This window comes from Zea mays, chromosome 2 (genome assembly GCF_902167145.1).
Source record: "Zea mays cultivar B73 chromosome 2, Zm-B73-REFERENCE-NAM-5.0, whole genome shotgun sequence".
In the NCBI taxonomy this organism is placed as follows: Eukaryota; Viridiplantae; Streptophyta; class Magnoliopsida; order Poales; family Poaceae; genus Zea; species Zea mays.
The window spans coordinates 81,828,694-81,849,662 of NC_050097.1; the positions used below are offsets into that span (position 1 = coordinate 81,828,694).

The 20,969-nt window shown below is 40.7% G+C and overlaps 1 protein-coding gene across 11 annotated transcripts; it reads left to right on the forward strand.

Moving 5' to 3' along the window:
- Window positions 1-3,374: 3,374 nt before the first annotated feature.
- On the forward strand, window positions 3,375-5,751 carry LOC100192682 (uncharacterized). 11 transcript variants are annotated; one of them, XR_004855840.1, is made up of 4 exons: window positions 3,379-3,612; window positions 4,346-4,485; window positions 5,134-5,295; window positions 5,395-5,751. XR_004855840.1 is itself a non-coding variant. In XM_008671339.3 (3 exons), exons 1-3 carry the CDS (start codon window positions 3,425-3,427, stop codon window positions 5,410-5,412), a joined length of 306 nt encoding a protein of 101 aa, XP_008669561.1. In that variant the 5' UTR covers window positions 3,380-3,424; the 3' UTR covers window positions 5,413-5,751. The 11 variants fall into 11 exon arrangements, 5 of the variants coding, with proteins under 5 accessions (XP_008669561.1, XP_008669562.1, XP_008669560.1 ...); XR_004855841.1 differs by having other exon boundaries at window positions 5,134-5,189; XR_004855836.1 differs by having other exon boundaries at window positions 3,375-3,612; window positions 4,346-5,295; window positions 5,395-5,747.
- Window positions 5,752-20,969: the final 15,218 nt, after the last annotated feature.

A 20,969-nucleotide genomic window follows, 5' to 3' on the forward strand; every position in this document is an offset into this window, starting at 1 on the left:
ACTCATAGGTGAAGCTTCTTTGCATGATGCCTCGACCGAAGATCACCTTCGTTCGCTAGTAGAAATGTACTTGGAATACACTTGTTTGAGCCGAAGCGAAAGGTTGAAAGCAGATCTTCAGCATAGAAGCCCCCCAACAATACCCTTTGTGGTATGAGTTCATTCCTTCCTAATGAGCTTAGATCACAAAACATAGAATTTGGAGGCCTTGTGCCGAAGATCCGAAAACACCTTCCTGAATCTCGTTATGAAGAAGATAGATCAATTTAGCAAGTGAACTGGGAGTTTAATCGATAGGGAGAAGCGAGAGCTAATGCGTGGGAATATTTTCAATGAGTCGCGCCACTTTGCGTCCATTTCTCTGTATAAAAGCGGCTGAGTGGGTGAGTGCAGATCACATTTATTGCCCTCATGTGATATCCTGGCCTAGGGATGGTGATATCCTGGACCAAGGCTTAATAGAACTAATAGAGTATCCATACCAATAAGGTGCATCTTCTTTTTCGGAAGCCTATCTCAAAAGAACCCCCAAGTTAAGCATGCTTGGATTGGAGCAATTTGGGATGGGTGACCGAACGAGAAGTTTTCTCGGGTGCGCATGAGTGAGGACAAAGTGCGCACAAAAGACTCGTGTTGGTCTGTGGGGACAATATATGATGCTAGAGAGCGTACCACCGGCCCAAGATTGGATAGGGTGTTACAAGTGGTATCAGAGCTGACCCTCATGATTTCATGGGCGCGTGTGGGTTAGGGGTTCGGTTATATGACGTGTGGCGCATGTGGGTCTAGAGTGGTCACATGGCATGGCATATGAATACACTAGACACACATATGTGGCTAGGATGGAAGGTTCTTGGATTGGGGTTGATCGACGAGGATGTCGGTCTTCTAAGGGGGGTGGATTGTGATATCTTGGCCCGGGGGATACTGATATCTTGGCCTAAGGCTTAATAGAATTAATAGAGTATCCATACCAATAAGGTGCATCTTCTTTTTTTGGAAGCCTATCTCGAAAAAACCTCCAAGTTAAGTGTGCTTGGCTTAGAGCTATTTGGGATGGGTGACTGTCACATCCGGGTTTTAGGGACCCGGGTGCGAACGCAATCACCAGGTGTGCTAGGACCAAGTCTTACTCATATGGTGACTCATGGTACAGAAGCGAATGTCACATCTTTACTATATAATAGGAGTTATGTACAAAATAAATAAATAATTACATCATATGAAGACAACGATCCAGCAACCCAAAGTTGTCTGGGAGACGATGGCATAGACCTCTCACGAACACATCGCAACATTCTCCATGCACCTCATCCTGTGGTACCTGTTCTTGACCTATGGGGGGTGTGAGACAGTAAAGGTGAGCTCACATATGTTCATCGCTCAACAAGTTGTGGGGAATAATGTGCATGAACTCACCAAAGGTGGGAGCTCATGTGAAGTGTAAGGCTTACCAAAGAGGATGGTTGAAGATGAGCATTGCTTTTTAAAGTTGGTCAAAATTTTATTAGCAATTACTAAGTATAAGTAGATACCAAACCAGAGTAATAATATATCAAAATGGATAACAACACCCGCGATGCAATGCATATGAAAAATTGAATTTAGTTCCATAAATTAATCATGCGAAAGTCCTGAGCTAATCATTACTGTGAGCACGACTAGTATACCAGTTTTACACTCTGTAGAGGTTGTACCCTGTACCCACAAGTCGTGTATCCCATGTTGTCAGGGTTTGCAAGGCCCTTAGACACTTCCGAGTGAATGACTAGGGATCCACTACGTGGCCTTTACAAAGTTCCACTAGCTTCCAAAAACCCGCTATAGTTTCTAGGAAGAGCAATGTAGGAATCCCTCGTCTGACCGCCATCGCAGCAAAATCAACCCGAGAACCTCCCTACACGCCTACTCCCCTACTGCCCTTGCCCCTTTTGGGTAAGTTAGTCTTCCACTAGCTTTCCTAATTAGTCAACCAAGGGCGTCCCATTCCACCCTTGTGGTGGCACGTGTTTCTCAAGTTAAGCACGATGTTCCAATTAATATAATGATCTTGTCATGAACAACAAAAACAATAGTATAATTGGAACATAATCATAATGTAATATTAATCCCAAAACCATATAGAGCAATAGCAAAAACTACCCAAATAGTTCAGGGGTAAAAAGGTGTAAAGATGACCAAACAAGGGTGACCTATTAGCACTACTAGAAATATGCTTATTAAAGACACACATTTTAAGGCAGATATCAATGTATTTTATAGAAGCGTCTTTTATCAGATGGTGATGAGTAAGGTAAGACGGTTTGTTAAAGACCTGTCTTTAATAAAGAAGTGTTTTGAGACAGTTATATCATAAGAAATGTCTTAAATTGGTTTAAGACAGATTGTTATTCAAAACCGTCTCAAATAAATATACCTTTTGAGTCATTAAGATTGCAAGAATTGTCTTAGATTTTGGTTCCTATATTAGACACTTCTGTATATGAAACCATCTCAAATAAAGATATTATTAGAGTCATCTAGACTATAAGAATTGTCTTAGATGTTAGTGAGTATATTAGACACTTCTAAATATAAAACCACCTTTGTATGATATTTCTGATAAGACATATTATGAAAAAACGTAGTAAATAGTGAATTCAGCTTAGTTTGATGATATATATGATATAAAATGCAAAACTTATCTCTGCAACTGGATATAGATGGTAAAATAGACTCATATGCGACCCAATCATTAATATGTCATACAAAATACCTCAGTCATCATTTTTCTTTATTTCATATCATTTACATACCAAGGGGTTTATGAAGGTATAAACATCATATGATGAATATATCAGTACTTGTACATTTACATTGTCAAATTCCAAAAACCCAGTCAATTCAGATATTCGGACTCAAAAAAGGAAACCCAACATCCAAATGATTCCTTCTAATAATATACCAGTTTTCAAGGGATCTAAAAGCCTACGACTACGAGTAAGAGAATTTCGGGTCCTGAGAATTTGGCTCCAGCACACCTTCAACTTCGAAATAGAGTTGCTCCATATATGCAATGCCAAGCGAGCCAAGGAACTTGACATCACTCGTTTTGGAGAATTACAGTTTAATTTGTTAAGATTTGAGTAGTTTAGGATCATGAATTATAGTTTCAAATATTTTCTTTTATTATAAATCATTTAAAACGAATTATAAGGTTAAACTGAGGATGTTGCATTCATAGTGTTTTAAAAGTACAAAATATGTTTAAACTATGTTAATATATCCATAGAAGTCCCTTGTATTTTTTTCGTATTTTTCTGATTTTTAATTTTTAAAAATAAAATATGTTAATTTGAAGCACTTAAATATCTTTTTCTCTAAATCTTAACCGTGGCTGGCCAGGTGCCTGCCTCCATCTCCCTCCTCCACTCGGGTCTTCACGATGCCGCCGCCGCCACACGACATCGCACATCCGCTCTTCTCCCTCCCCTCGCTCTCGGCGGTCGACGTCCGCTCCCCTGGTGCCATCGCTTGTGCCTGGCTCCCGCCATCGCTGGCTCCCCGATGGACCTCACGGCTAGTGTGGGGCCATGGATCCCCGACGGATCGAGGGTCGCGCCGCCTCATGAGGTCAGTGAGCCCGCCCACACTCTACTTTCTTGCTCCTTGTTCTACGAGCTTCGGCTGCGCTGAGGCGGTCATGGTCGCTGTTCATGTGGAATTAGATGTGAGAGAAGGAGCGTGCAGCGCCGCCGCAGCTGTGGACTCCCATCATAAAATTCGAACATGGAGAAACTTGAACCTTTTCTAATGCAACATTCATGTGTTGGTATTCTATTTTGGTATATTATAGATTTTGCAGGACAAGTTAAGATGGAGTTGGAAGTTGAGGCATATATTAGGCAACATTATGAAGGGGAAATTTCTGACATAGAAATAATTGAGAAAGAGGATTTAGATCTAGTTTTTCACTTGCTCTGCATACTAAATCTAATATTCTGTTTGACGTCCATAATGAAATGATGTCATGGCGATAAGTTTGGCTCTGTTTAATTGTTTATGTCTAAGATTTTTCTACAGGAATTTTGATCTTCTTAGGTTTGTGTCGTTGTACTTGTTTATCCATTGATGGCCATCCTTGTGTTATAGCCATAGTGATGTTCATATATCTCTAGAATTTAGCTGAAGTTGAATGCTTTATATGTTCAGACTTCAATTTTGATATTAAACATGTAGATTATCGTTATTTAAATATGAGTAAGGGAGATGCCAATGTGCTAATTGTTTGTTTCTTTTTTCTGCCATTTTGATGTGCCTGTGCCAGGTGTAGAATATAACTTTTAACATCCCACTCTTGTTGCAGAAAATTCATCTTTCTGGCTCGAACAGAAAATACCTGAAGCTTCAATTTGACGTCGTGTAGCAATGAATGCGTGCAAGGAATGCTCTTTTACATGTTGAGAATGAAGAAAAATTAGATGTCGTGGAGGCATCCCAAAACATGTACTTTCCATTTTGCACATTTTAGTCCAAGGTTCAATACAAACTTTCTCAGAAAACTATCTCAAACACTACTAATCGTTGTTGGTCTGCAGGGTTTCAAATTAGGACTTAGCTATTTTTCCATCAGCCTGAAACAGCCTAATAATCTTACTTTGATCCCTTGGGAAAAAATGTTCTTATTATTTTGAGTTTTTGACCTATAGTCAGGTCTAGAACATACCCCTGACATCACACTACTAATCTGGGACAAAAATATGTAGTTCTCCAAAAGAAAATTGTTTCTAATCCTGCCTTGAAAATGTTTGCTGAAATACTATTTGGTAAAGTTGCTGAAATACTGTTTATGTATATTTCTCTTTCAAATTATTATAATTTGGATGCGCTCCTTGTTTGAGTGCTCCAAATCTGAAAACCAAGAAGGTAAGAAAATGTAAAGGCATTGGTCCAATCAGTAATTCCAGGCATATTTAGGGCACATGCATTTAGGAGTCCAAGTGTCCAACATTGCTAGATCAATAAGAAATAAAGATTGATGATTTGAAAAAAACTGAAGTAGCTTAAATAAATTGTTTGATTGACAAATTCAGATAGCTGTACCTTTGAACTTCCTCTTACTTGGAGGACTTTCAGTGTTTCTTCTATCTGCAGGAATGTCCTCAGGAGGCTTGGAGCCTTCATGCTGGTCAATCTTCCCAAGAAGAAAGGTGTATTGAGACTTCAAATGCTTGTAGTTTGTCTTCGGCTGAGTGTAATCGTCAATTTATTCTTACTGTTTTCTATAAACCTATGTCTGTGGTCGTAAGAAAGAAGGTAGCTACAACAGAAATATGTAATAGAATAATGTTCGTACTTCGTAACACGCTATTTCTTATATGCTGACATGCTATTGTGGCTATTGTGTTGTTGCAGCTGCAGCCGAAACAGTAGCCAGCTGAACATGCTGACATGTTATTGCGGGTGGTCAAGGCTCAGGATTCAGAGCAGAAGATACACATAAATACTGGTGAATGATGCCATCGACGATGATGAACTGATCAAACGATGGATGATGCCATCGATGAAAGATGGAATGGAACTCAAATTTGGGTGGTCGCACAAGTGTGGAGACTTGAATTTATATATACTTAGTCTCAATGTTAGCACAAACAGTTGATGAGCAAGTTTTCCCATTGTATTTTAGTTTGAATTTAGAGTACACTTATGTAAGAGTTATTTGACAATGCTTATTTATGAGATATTGAATGATATTTATATATATTAAATTAATTATAATGTTATTAAATATATGTGTATGTATTTTCTCTTTTAAATTATTATAATGTGGTAATTGAAGAATATACTGCCAAGTAAGTTGTTTCAAATCTTAATAAGACAGTTCTCAAAACGTCTAATATGAGTCTCCTAAATAAGACGGTTTCTAAAACGTCCAATATCAGTCTCCTAAATAAGATGGTTTTTCTGTTGCGAGTGTCTATTATTATAGGATATTCTATTTAGTTTGATAAATACTTTGTGACTTATAATGTTCGTATTTTTGACAGTTCTTTAGAAGAAGTGTCTTAAACAAAACCTAATTTAAGACGGTTTATTGGACAAAATGAGTTAAACAAATTCCTTTTTTAAACGGTTATAAATTAAAAACTGTCTTATTTAATATCTTTTAAGACGGTTTATAACCATCTTAAAAATGGAACATCTTTTGCGACTCCATCAAATTTGGACACTTCATAAGCGTATTAATAACTAAAAATTAACCATCTCATATAACACGATTTGTAGTAGTGTGGGTCCCATCAAAATTAAGCCTGTGCATGATAAAATGATTATAGAGAACATTATTGGGTAAATAAAAGTGATCAATTGTACAACTTGCCTGTGACTTGAGATTCCAGGTACCAACTTGCTCTTCATGTGACTTGTAACCTCGCGCTAGTCGTAGCAATACAAACAAACAAGGTATAGGCAAAATTAACATCACACCAAACATAAGATCAAACTGCATAAGATTATTCTACGCGTCGTAACGAGATCGTCGGTTCGCGAACCACTAAAATCGGAGTTATGGTTAAGGAGTTGTGATTTATGAAAGATCTATGTGATTTAAATATTAAACTATATTATAAATTGGTTAGTGTATATCATATGAGAGACTATTCTATAATTAATTAACTCAACTTTAATTTTTAATTATAACTTTACTAAAGATCATATTTTATTTAAATTATAATTATGGACAGGTTAGCTTTGATTTTTTAGGAGAGTTAATCTAGTAGACATATGATAAATAAATATCTAACTATAAAAGTATGCGACATGGTATAATTCATGTTGTTACTGCATACTAAATATTTATACGAAACTAACACAACTCGAATAGATCAAATCGGAGTTAAAGTGTAAATGTTATGATTTTCTGAATAATTTGGGTGTTAACATAAAACAAAATGAGTGCTATTTTATAACTAAGTTACATAGTAAAATAAGGTTACTAAACGATAGGCAATATTATCATGAGTCTAATGCAATTAGAAACAAGTTTCTAGGTTTTCTAATCATTTATTTTATATCTGTAAAGGCTTCCAGGGGTATATTTGAAAAGTCCAGGGACCCTATTGTAAGGTTTTGCCTACTACCGAGGACGGCGGGTTTATTTCGTAAAAGGATAAGGTCTCATTCGCAAAATAAGCGGTCGAAGAGGGTATCATGCATCTGGAGACACTTGATCAAGAACCAAGGGCCCAGAGTAGATCGCCCACATCCCGAATCGGTACGCCATTAATACCGCACGCCCAGAGATCTACGACTCAGACTTTAAACACTTGCGATCGCCCCAGGTCCGCACGATCGCCAACGAACGCACTAGATTGCCCTGGCCGAAACGATACCTCTCGTCTAATCGCGGTCGTTGGTCAAGAGATCAACGCAGCACGCACTTTCTCCTTCCTCCTCACTTCTACCCGAGCACACGCCGGTGGCGTGGTCGGTTCCTATGGCGGCTCCTTCACTAAACGAAAGAGGCTAAATGGAGCAAAGACAAAGGCGAGATTGGTGAAAGTGTTCTTACCGAAGTCTCCAACGTAGAGGTTCGCGACCACGGAGAGGCACGCTCTTGGGACCAGGGACGAAATCCAGCAAAAATTCCCCTGAGTCCCAGGCTCCCCCATTGAATTGAGGTGCCCCGAAGCCACACCACAAGCTCCCTCGTCACCCAAACCTTCTTCTGAAGCCCGAACAGTGCCTAGAACACGGGGCAACAGTGGTGACATTCTTTCTCCCCCTGCATAATCTTTTCTCCACCGACCATGGCGACGAGGTGGCTCACTCTGGGATCGAGCTTGGGATTCGACATGGGGGCGACGACCAAGAATTTATAAAGGTCTGGGAACGAGTCCGTGTGGGCCGTGTGCGCGGGTCGGCGAACGAAATCCCCGATTAAGGGCTTGTTCGTTTTGCTCTCAATCCATGTGGATTGTGTGGGATTGAGTGGGTTTCAATCCCGAATAAGTCAAAATCTTTCATATTTTTTTCCAATCGCATCCAATCCACATGTCATAGGAATAACCGAACAAGCCCTAACGCAGAGGAGATCACGGCGTACCGGGCGATTTCGGTTCCGAGGTACCAGGAAGAGCTGACCAATGGGCCCCAGTTGTCTGTGACGTTGGTTCCAGCGCGTGGATAAGGAGGCTGGGGCGTGGGTGTCGTGATCTAGTGGCCCAAGGCGAGAGCACGCAAGCGCGAGGAGAGTCAGGTGCACAGGCCCCACGGAGTGAGCGACCCAAGCATGCCCAAGAACGTGTAGGGCATCTGCTGTTGAGTGGGGTCCGCTTGGCAGTGACCGCCAACAGGAGTCATAGCTGGTTGGGCCAACGCAGGTGGGATGTGGTGGTGGGTCGATCAGGGCAAATGGAAATGGGCCGAAATGAGGTAATTGAGCCCATCCGTGTTACATCCCTTTTTCTTTTGTCATTTTCTGTTTTTCTTTGCCATTTTCCTATTTCTTCCTTAAATTCAAATTTGAGTTCAAAATTTTCATTCAAAATAATATGCACAACATAAAACTCTAGCATGCATGCAAAGCTATATGTTTTTATATACATATACACATTTACCATAAATAGTTTATTTTAGAGAAATAATTTTCTATTAAGATATGATTTTTTTAAAGAGTACCTTTCATTGTATAGGTCAAAAAGGAATAACTTCATTTATCTAGTGATCTTTTCATCTGTTCTTTTACTGAAAATATATTTATTATATAGTTACTGAGAGGAATACCCCATTTTAATACCATTTTATTATTCATTTGCTTCCTGATCTCAAGTTGAATCGTAGTTCCAAATTTTAACTCAAATATTTTGGACAACTTTTATGAAATCCAAAGTTAGGATTTTGGGATGTTACAGTGACTGACCGGGAAGTTTTCTGGGGTACGCATGAATGAGGACAAAGTGCGCACAAAAGACTCGTGTTGGTCTGTGGGGATAATATATGATCCTAGAGAGCTGCTAGGAGCAAGTACTATCGGTCCGAGATTGGATGGGGTGTTACAAGTGGTGTCAAAGCTATGCTAACTTTAGGTCGTTAGACTAGCTAGAAATGGAAAGCCCAGTCTGTTCAAAATATGTTAATTATTCTGCTCTTACAAATTTATTTTATTAATGTTGTCTCTTTAAAATTCAACTAAGGTGGCACTTCCTTCTTGTAGATGGTGTGCATTCTCCAGACCACTCGCGTGAACGCCAACTGTATCCCTCCACCCCGGTAGGCTCCTTTCTACCCAGTAGTGGTGGAAGAAATCCTGGTGGAGCTGCACCACCTTCATGTAGGGAATGGAGTGATCTTGGAGGATGGCTCTGAGGAGATTTTGGCAACACCCTCTCCGTTGTCAGAGTCTCATGCCTTTGCCGCTGGAGCTTCATCTTCAGCACCACCAGTGCTAGCATCACAAGCCCGTGCTCCTAGAGGTGATGACCCAGATGATTCTGGTGAAGAAGATGATGATGAAGAAGAAGAGGAAGAAGAAAACAATGATAATAAAGATGTCAACAATGAACAAGAAAACAACTTCGTTGGATTGCGGCCTGTCGCATAGCACTACACCTCAATGTTCGAGACGAGACACTTCCCAAACTTGCTACAGGATGTGCTGCATGCACTGGGAACATACGTTCGACCTCTATATGACACAAGGCGGGTGTCTGAGCCCTCTCAGGCTTGTTACTACATCACTCGCGTGCATATCAAAGTGTTGGATGCAGGAGACAGAGGTTTCAGGACTATCATCCCATGAGTCTCTAACGTCGCTTTCCACCTACGCTGCTTCAGTCAGCAATGCTGCTCGGAGAGCTTTGTGGTCCCTTAGCCACATTTATCGGTAGCAGCTGCACGACACGGTGTACAGACATCTTCCCATATGTCCTCGTGGAGAGAGCCAGACTGGTGTTGTTCTAGGTAAACCTGGAGAAGATCGCCTCAACACCCTTGTAGGTGTGGTGGCAGGTCTTAACACCGACCTGGACAGTGCTACCCTGGACCAATTAAGGGTACATAAGGAGCTCAAAGATGGACATGCAAGGATTGCAGCGCTATAAGCTCAACAGAAGGAAGGAACCCCCTGAAGCTCAAGTCCCTACTATAGTTGTATCCCCGCCCCGCAAGAGGATACGCTATAGAGCCTTAGGATCAATCACTAGGCTACTTTAGGGCATTATGAGTCATATTGTAATAAGATTGAGCTTGCGTAGACGATGAACCTTTTATTGTATTATTATTATTATTTTAACAATTTGATGGTGATGCTTGCATAATGCTTGATTTGGATTTTTGTTTGAGTGCAATGATCTTATGGAATGATGGCCATAAGAACATTAAACTAAAAATAATTCTTCAACTTGCGTTCAAAGGCTATTCCCCCTAGAATCTTTCTCTATTCTTCAATTATCTAAAAGGATGCACTTTCTAACCAACCAGATGGTGAACGCTCGCTCAGGTCGTAGAAACACCCGGAATCCTCGTGCTGGTCAGTAGTTACCACCATCACCACCTAATCCAACAATGGAGCAATTTATCGCTGCATAGATGCAACTTCTGCAAGGTCTTACTGCTTTTGTGCAGCAGATTCAACAGAACCAGCAGAACGAGCAGAACCAGCAACAACAGAATGCACCCGAAACTAGGGATAAGCATAGGGATTTTATGAGCCATCATCCACCTGGTTTTTCTCACTCAGTTGATCCCTTGGATGCCGATGACTGGATCAAGGTCATAAGAAAGAACCTAGACATTACATAAAGCACCGACTGAGAAAAGGTCTTATATGCTTCTGGAAGACTAAAAGGAGCTGTGTGTGACTGGTGGGATGCCTACACTGCAGCCCATGCGGATGCTAACAATATAACTTTGCAAGAATTCCAAGAGAACTTCCGTGCTCATCACATTCCCTCGGGAATAATGAAGCTTAAGAAGAAAGAATTCTTATCTCTTACTCAAGAAACATGTCCGTTAGTGAATACTGTGATCACTTCACTCAGCTTTCATGTTAAGCACCAGAAGAAGTGGACACTGATGAAAAGTGCCAAGAGCATTTCTTGGAAGGCTTGATTGGATCTTTGAACTATCAGCTGTAGAGCCAAAGTTTCCCAAACTTTCATACCCTGGTCAACAAAGCAATTGGCTTGGAAAGCAAAAGAGAATTGCCAAACCTTAAAAGGAAGTTCCAGTCACAGGGACAGTAAGGTTCTCAGTTTCGCTCTCGAAATCAGAGTGAGAATGACAATTATCAAATGCAACGCTCTGGACAACAAGGTCAGAGAAGCAACCAATACCAGAATGATGAAGATAAAATGTAATTTACCTTCATATTCAAGTTCTATATTAATTCGTACTCCGCTTAGAGTTTTTAAAAATGATGAAGATGCATAACTATTGTTCATGCCCTTTTTAATTAAAATTGATAGATTCTATATTGTTTTCTAATATAGTTTTATTATGAAATATGGATCACACATGTTCTAATAGGATTAAAGATAAAATTTTAATTTATTTTATTTTTTGATATAAAAGCATACTTACGACTATACTTTAGCTTTTCATAAATAAGTGTTAATAATATGTTTATATACCTTTTAGTTATATTAATTGATAATATTATAAAATGGATAAAATGGTTGTTGGGACCATGCTTCGTCGCCGAAGGTCCTGCAGGAAGAAACAGCTTCGGCTGAAGCTGTCTGTACGTGATACCGAAGGGTGCCGTTCATGAAGCTTCGGAATTACAAACCGACTTAAAGATAGAATGACCTTTTAGTCCACAAGAGTCTGAGTCACTGTTGTAAACTTTTATGAGGGGTGTGATTGTAATTGCTCACAGGCTGTGTCCTGTGCCTATAAATAGTGAACAGTATTCCTTTACTGTTCACGCATTCCTGTAATTGCAATCACATCACTCGGAAATTATTCCTTGACAAGGCAGAGGTATAAATGTACCAAAACATCATATTTGAATATCTTAAATTTATATGATATGTAAATCATGTTGTTTACTTCTAATTTACTTGTATTTAATGTTTTATGTCTTATGTTATTTTGTATTATCTTTGAGAATTCAATTACGAAGATATAACCTTCGTAATTGTGTCGTTGTAACCTTCGTCCGAAGTTCATTAAATCCTTGGGGAAATAATGCTTCAGCGGACGAAGGACATTAATATTTAACATTTTATGTTGCCTTGTTCTTAATTCATAGCATTTGAGAACAAGTCCCCAACAATGGTGAATCTAAAAAGTGTTACTTATCCATTTTCTAGCTACTTTCAACCGTACACCATGTTTATAAACATAAAAACAAAACCTTTATCAACATGGGATATTTTTTATCTTTGTCTTGAATATTTATGAGAAAGGAATAATAATTTTTGTTATGATTGAATTCTGCTTATTTTCTTATGATTTGTGTATGTTTATTGAATGGTGCATGTTTCTTTTTGTTTGTGTGCTTTTAGAGGATAATCCTGTCTGTGGGGACCAGTATCATTTTGAGGAAGATCCTCATGACTCCTTTGATCAAGGCAATTGGATACTCACTCTGCATTTCTGTTTGTACCCAAATAATGCATATAATAATGTTTACTTTTGGATATTTGCATAAATTTGATGGGTTTTGCCTAAATAGGATTACCTAGAAATACCAACCTGTGGCAGAACCGCCCGAATTATTCCATCTTAAGTGCTTCAGTTACGCCTTAGAGGCCGCAACACACTTAAATCGGAATAACCCGTCAGCCTCTCAGATCTAGTCTGATAAAGCCACTCATCCAGGATCAAATACCACTAACTCACTCGATGGTGAGTCACAGAAGGAATACAATAAAACAGAAAAACCTCAAAGTAAAGTACTAGAATTATTACATAAATCAGAGTTTTTCAAGTAGTTGATATAAGTTCATAAAATAAACTGCAGCGGATAATCGATATCATCGAAAGCGAGGAATAGGGCAAGGCTTAGCCCACTACTCTTCCTGCACCTCTCCTATCGGAGCAGCATCCCACTCGACCGTCCAACCCTGTGGCAGGGTGGTAGGCCAAGTCACACCATCAACCATATCCTAAAGCGTACCTGCAAAAATTATGCCACAAGCAAGGTTGAGTATACTAATACTCAGCTAGACTTACCCGGTGTGAGGTATCTACTCCTCTACCTCTAGACCATGCAGTTGTTTGGCTGAGGGGTTTGGTTTGCCAAAAGCACTGCTGAGTCTAAAATCAATTTTTAGCTTTTCAACTTCTAGTATAATTATTTTAGCTAAGTTTTCTCTTTCTAAGCATACATGGTAACAAGCATTTAATATAATCAACATATTATCTCATGTAAAACCTCATTTCACTTCTTACTCAATGTAGTACAAGGGGTCAAGCAGTCTCATTAGCTGCGAGAAGCAGACGATTCGAATCGAGTTTCAACCTTGCAAGGTAAACCTAAACACACAACATGTAGGAGCACTCCGTCCCCACACACGTCAACCGTCCCCATCGATTCCCCGTTCGTGGCCAGGGCTCACCGCCTTGGCATACAATGCTCCACTCACCCCGGCTGCCGCCGTGCAGTGACCGCACTTGTACCCACCATAGCTAGCATGGGAGACCCAGTCTCAGAACGAGTGAGGAGAAAAGTCGGCGCCCGGCTTCACTAAGGTACTAGGTTTACCGGTTACCATATTTCACAAGATGTGTTTAGTACGTTCAAACGCTTGACTCAGTATCCAAACATTAATCCTTAGTTCCTTTTCCCATCTCATGGACAAGGCATCCTCCCTGGATCCAAGTCCAAAGACCATCATAGATCCCGTTATCAAGATGAATACAATCAATTCCTGACCTCGCGCGAGTGCTAGAAAAATCACTCGACTTCTACTGAGATCCTAATTAGCAAAGCAGCTACTCGGCCTAGCATACTAGTATCCATCTCAAAAAGGAATCCTGAATTCATGCAACTAAGGGTTTCAAGCAACTCCTACACTTAAGTGCACATTACAAGCCTACATACATTAAGTGTAGTAAAGTAGCATATATATAAATTGGTATGCATAAAATCGGGGCTTGCCTTTAATTGTTGGGGCTGCGGGGAGATCCTCGATGGCAGGCTCGGGAGTTGGCTCCTGATCTTCCTCGTGGACAGCTTCTTGCTCAGGGATGAGCACGTACTATCCGTCAGCGAGGTTGCAATCTAATGAATGCAATGAGTAAGATATATGTATGGCATGATATGCTTTTTAGTACTAAAATTGTATGGTGAAAGACCAATTAAAAGGAAATAGGGCTAAGTCTGGCTATTAGAGACTTTTGGGTGTACTTAGTAAGTTTGGGTCAAGTTTGATTACTGAATGGTTAAACCATTTTTAGTGTTCTACTGATTTTCCTTTTTATATCTTAGGGATATTTTTAACAAGATTCTTAGCTGCAATTATTGGGGTGATACTTGCTTAATTTTTCTAATCCATCTTTTTATTTCTATTTCCTTTATGTCTTTAAGGTGGGTTTGAACTACAAGATAGTTTTACAAATTTCAAAAAATTCTGCAAAAAATTTAGTGGCTCTCACTGGTGTATAACCTTCAGTCTCAAAGTTTGGGGCTTAAAAAGTGAGGGGTTCTCTCTGTACAAAATTATCAAATATTAGGGCAGAGTGGGTGTTTTGAACTACTACTCCTTTTTAATAGTGGGTTATTCTCGAAGGCTTTTTTTGCTGGCATTTAGATGTAATAACATGGTTTTGTACAAATTTTCAGCCACTAATACTTATTAGTTATTTTACTATGATTTTCTAAATTTTCTAGCCAAAGGGTGCTTTCTACTACCACTATACTTGAAAAATATCAAACAACAGATTTCTAATTTTTCCTATCTTCTTCTTTGCGCAAGAGCAATCATTCTAGAATTTGGTAACTTCTTGCTTAAAGGAAGGGTGGTAGGAATTTCTTGAATTAAATGGCCTTTTTCATGAGGTAGGGGTAATGGGGGTTATTTTGTAGTTTTGAATAGGTTTTGCATTTTTCTCTGGTGGCCTACTTCATTATTAATCTGGTAAAAGTTTATTTGCCCATTGTTACACACTTTTTGGCTTACCTACGATTTAATTGAAATATGGCTAAATACTAAGTTTTATTTGTCCAACCCACTTAAGATGATGAGCTCGGGTGTTTATCATTTTTGTAGTAGTGTCCTATTAGTTAGGAGTCTACTAAATTTTTCTTACCAATTTTGAATTGGTCCTTATATTTTTAATAATGGCTTTTCTAGTTTTATTAGTGCCTAATAAAACATTCCACCTTGAATTTGTTCTGGACTAGGGTTCTTTATAATTTTCCTAGGTTCTTTATTACTTAAGTGGATCAGGAAAAATATATATATCCTCGGTTCATTAATTTTTATTTCCTTTCCTAATTTCCTAAGTTTTGGGCAGATATGGCTTTTAATGGGTAACCCTGTGTTAATCATTTATACTAGGGTGCTTAATATTTTTAAACAGTGTTTAAGTGGGGTTCGGACTTCTACAAATTTTCCTAAGTCCAGCACAGAAGCATAACTATTTTTCTTCATTTTAATAAGGTTTGGCCAGTTCCTTTATTTAATTCCAAACTCTAAAATTTAATAGAGAAAGTATAAGGTTCAATATTTTTATTTGATAGTTCATAATATTATGAATTCAGTAGAATTAGTTTGACTAAATTTGGTTAAATATTTCTCAAGATAAAAATGTCCTAAGGTCTCTGCCTAATTTAAAAGAATAAACAGAAATGGTTTAAAGGAAAAAGGTTTTGCGTCTGGGTCCCTGGTGAAAGGTTCTAAGTTCATTACAGACAGGTCCTCGGTTTACTATTCACATGAGTCTATGACTATGCAGAAACCGCCCTAGGTTTCTGTGAAAACGAACTCGCGATCCTTCCCCTAATGGAACAGTGACCGTGGCGGAGGAAAGGGTGGAGGGGCTTACCGGCGGAGAGACTGCTCCGGTGAAGTGGTCGAGGGTGTAGGGGAGGTCTTGACGGTCACACTGATGTGCGGATCGTCTCCGGCGATGGTCGGAGTAGGTCGGTCCACGTGCGCAGGCGGGCGAGCTCGTCGGCGACGAGGACTCCGGCCTAACCAGCGTGGTACAGTTCAATTGAAGTGGTCAGAGAGCTTCATTGGATGCTAGGGAAGATGTTAGCGCGAGGTAATGGAAAATGGCTTACCAGATAGCTCGGTTCACACGCTGTGGCGGGTGACCGAAGTCCGGCGAGGGCGATTCTGCTCCTCCGGTGAGGCAATGCCTTGGCTCAAGCTTGGAGAAGCTTCACAGGGTCTTGGGGAAGCTATCCAAGGGCTTGGTGGAGGCTGAAGGCCTCTAGAAATGGCTGGCCACGATGACCGGCGCTCGGGTGGCTCGGGCGGGTGGCGCAGGGCTCGCCGGAGCTAAGGGGGTGTGTCTGGCCAGCGAGGGTGAGCGTGGAGTGTGGTGAGGCATGTCCGGAGGTGGTATTAAAGGCACGGGCGAGCACGGGCGAGGGGTGGCTCTTACATGCGCTCAGGGTGTGCGCGGGCGAGCGGCAGTGCGCGCTCTGGCGTCGAGCACGAGGCAGTGTGGAGGCTTATGGGTTTCGCTGCCTGGATCAAGAGATATGGAGGGGTGAAGTTGGGTTTGTCTCACTGCTGAACACCGAGAGAAGATCCTGAGTTTGACTTGTCTAGGGCACGCGTCCCAATTCCATCTTCAGGTATGAGGTAGAGGGGTTAGTTAAGCACATTTTTGTCAATGGGAGCTTAGAGTTTTGAGATAGAGATTAAGGTGAACGCGCTCGGTTTTTGTTTAGAGGCTGAAAATTCAGAAATCTGAATTTTAGATTTCCCTATGAAACCTTCACTTGAATGGCTTGCTTGAGGTTTTTAACAAACTATTTTGGCCAAACTTTTATAATCTTTATTGTAGCTTATTTAGTGTATTCCAATTTTAATAATTGGCCTAAGCCATGATTCCATGTTTTTCATGGTCTTTTTACCCCTTTTCTTCCTTTCTACTTAAGTGGCTCAATTAGGGTTGATCTAGGGTTTCAACATTTTTCCCTTTTGAAAACCTCATATGGTTTAGGCATGATTCTTTAGATAATTACTTAGTGGATCTTTTATTCTCAAGTTGATTGGTGTCTTTTGCCCAATTTGGTTCACATGAAATAATGGTCCTTGAGCTAGTACTGGGAAGTAACCCTAAGTGACAATGGGATGTCACAGCCTTCCCCCCTTAAAGGAATCTCGTCCCGAGATTCGGGTTGGAGTCCTCCCGGGTGAAGCGAAGGTTAAGGCTTGCTTGAAGTGGGTGGTTGACTTATTACGGTTCTTCTTGGAAAACTGCTCTTCGAATGTCATCTTCTTTGCAACTTCAGAAGGAAGACATTTTAGCTTTAGTTCTACAATTAACTCTTCTTATATTAAGATCAATTTTCCTATATTTAGATTCAAAGGACAGGGGGAGGGGCTGGGCATGGTTACATACCAAATCCCTTAGGTAGATAGTCGGGGAAGTTTGAACGTAGAAATTCCTCAGTCTCCCAAGTAGCCTCTTCTTCTGAGTGATTACACCATTGTATCTTATACATCTTGATCGATTTAGCCCGAGTTGATCTTTCTTTGCAATCCAGAACCTTGGAAGGGTACTCTTGGTACGATAGATCTGGCTCTATCTCCATTTCTGGTTCTGCTATGATCTCTGTCGGCAATCGAACACACTTCTTTAGTTGGGATACATGGAATACATCGTGGATGACAGACATTTTTGGAGTCAACTTCAATTTGTTTGCCACGGGTCCACATGCTTCTGTGATCTCATAAGGTCCAATGTAACGAGGGACTTGCTTGCCTTTGATCCCGAACCTCTGCACTCCTTTGGTGGGTGATACCTTCAAATATACGAAATATCCCGCTTCGAATTGGAGAGGTTTCCTTCTCTTATCATGGTAACTCTTCTGCCTGGCCTAAGCAGCTTCTAGATTCTTCCTGATTAGCCTGACTTTCCTTTTGGCTTCAGTCACTAAGTCAGGTCCAAAAATTTCTCTTTCTCCAAGTTGAGACCAATTGAGGGGTGTTCGACACCTTCTTCCATATAAGGCTTCGAAAGGTGCCATCTTTAGGCTGGATTGGTAACTGTTGTTATAAGCAAACTCTGCCAAAGAGAGGTACTTATCCCAGTTCTTGCCACAATCGATCGCACAAGCCCTTAGCATATCTTCATGAATTTGATTTACCCTTTCGGCCTGACCATCAGTCTGCGGGTGGTAAGCTAAACTTCTAATTAACTTGGTTCCCAAAGACTCTTGCAGTTGTTCCCAGAATCTGGCAACAAATTGGGCTCCTTGGTCAGAAATAATGGTCCGGGGCAATCCATGCAAACACACGATTCGGTCAATGTACAACTCTGCATACTTCTGAGCCTTATCAGTGGTGTGCACTGGAAGAAAATGTGCCACTTTTTTCAATCGGTCCACAATGACCCAAATTGAATCATGATGACGAGAGGTGTTGGGCAGACCCATAATAAAATCATGCTGATGTCATCCCATTTCCACGAAGGTATAGATAGGGGTTGCAAGGCTCCAGCTGATTTCAAGTGGCATGCCTTTATCCTCTGACAGGTGTCACATTTTGCTACATATTGGGCTATCTCCCTTTTTATTCGGTCCACCAATACAAGGGCTTCAGATCATGGTACATTTTGGTGCTTCCTGGATACATGGAGAATTTGGAGAGATGAGCTTCATCCAAGATTTTCTTCTTGAGATCCTTACTTTTAGGAACTACCAATCTGCTTTCAAACTACAATATACCCTTTTTCATCTTGGCGGAAACACTTATACTTCTATGTCTTCTGATGGAGGTTCTCCTTAATGATTTGCACTCCCCTGTCACTGAGTTGGGCCATAATGATCTGGTCTTGCAAAGTTGGCTCAACGGAAATGTGAGACAAAGCACCAGAAGGAATCACTTCAATCTTCATTTTACTCAACTCATCACATAGGGTGTTGATGCGAGAATCCATCATAACACAGTTGCATTGCGATTTCCGACTCAAGGCATCTGCTACCACATTGGCTTTCCCTAGGTGATAGTGTACCTCCAGGTCATAGTCCTCGATCAGCTCTAGCCATCTTCTCTGTCTCATGTTGAGATCAGCCTGAGTAAAGATGTACGTAAGGCTCTTATGATCTGTGAAGATGTTGCAGTGGGTTCCCATCAAATAGTGTCTCCACATTTTCAATGCATGAACCACGACTTCTAACTCCAAGTCATGAGTGGGATAATTTTTCTCATGAGGCCTAAGTGCTCTTGATGTGTAAGCAATGACTCAGTTGTCTTGCATCAAAACACAACCCAGTCTAGTGCCAGAGGCATCACGGTACACATCAAATGGCTTGCCGCTATCGGGTTGCGCTAACACCGGTGCTGTGGTCAGATGTTGCCTCATTGCGTGGAAGGCATCTTCGCACTTCTGACCCCAACAAACTTGGCTCCCTTCTTCAACAGTTCAGTCATGGGCTTCGCAATTCGAGAGAAATCTGGAATGAATCTTCGATAATAACCAGCCAATCCCAGAAAACTTCGAATCTGACGGACAGTTGTTGGCGGCTTCCAGTTCGTCACCTCTTGCACCTTATCAGGATCAATAGCTATACCTTGAGAAATATTGTGACCCAAGAATTTGATTTCCTTTAGCCAAAAATCACATTTTGACAATTTGGCATAAAGACGGTGCTCTCACAGACGTTGAAGCACTACATGCAAATGACCGACATGTTCTTCTTCGCTCTTTGAGTACACCAAGATATCATCGATGAAAACCACCACAAATTTGTCCAATTCAGGCATGAAAACATAATTCATCAGATACATGAAATATGATGGTGCATTAGTCAGCCCAAATGACATCACCAGATATTCATATAGCCCATATCTGGTTGAGAAGGCAGTCTTCGGAATATCACTTGCTCGTATCTTGATCTGATAATAGCCGGAGCGTAGGTCTATCTTGGAAAACACTTTGGCTCCGACCAATTGATCGAAAAGAACATCAATACGAGGCAAAGGATACTTATTCTTGATAGTCACCCCATTAAGTGGGCGGTAATCTATGCACAACCTCAAGCTTTCATCTTTCTTCTTCACGAACAAGGCTGGACATCCCCAAGGCGAAGTACTTGGGCGGATGAAACCTTGTCCAACAATTCTTGCAATTGCTTCTTTAGCTCTGCCAACTCAGCGGGTGGCATCTAGTAAGGCCTCTTGGAAATAAATGTCGTTCCCGGTTGCAACTCGATGTCGAATTCAATATCCCAGTCTGGTGGCATTCCTGGTAATTCATTAGGAACAACATCTGCATACTCACAGACCACTGGAATCTTCTTCAAAGGTAACTCTATCATAGCAAAAGCACATGATCGAGTTGAATCTTGGCTGGTTATGTACAATACAAGGTCTTCGAAGGTAGGAGAACGGATCTCCAGAGCTCTGGCAACTACATCCAACACCACTCAGTGTTGAGTCAACCAGTCAGCTCCGAGAATGATGTCCATACCCTCTCATCCCAAGATCAGGAGTGTGGTTTGAAGATTCTACTTCCCACTGAGATAGGCACATTTCGGTTTAATTGGTCGGTTGCAATTTTACCCATAGGTGTGGCTATCATGAAGGACCATTTTGTATGATAGAAAGGCAGTTGACACTTAGCACTGAACTTTTGGCTAATGAAGCTATGAGATGCACCAGAATCAAACATAATTAATGCAGGTTGATTAAAAACTGAAAAGATACCAGTCACGATGGGGGCTCCCTCAGGTAACTCCTCCAGAGTAGTGAAGTTGAGCTTCCCTTGCCTAACTTGCAACTTCTGCTTTCTTCCCTTGTCTTGATTCGGTGCTGGGATTTGCCTCTACTAATTCCGTGGGCAATTTTTGGTATAGT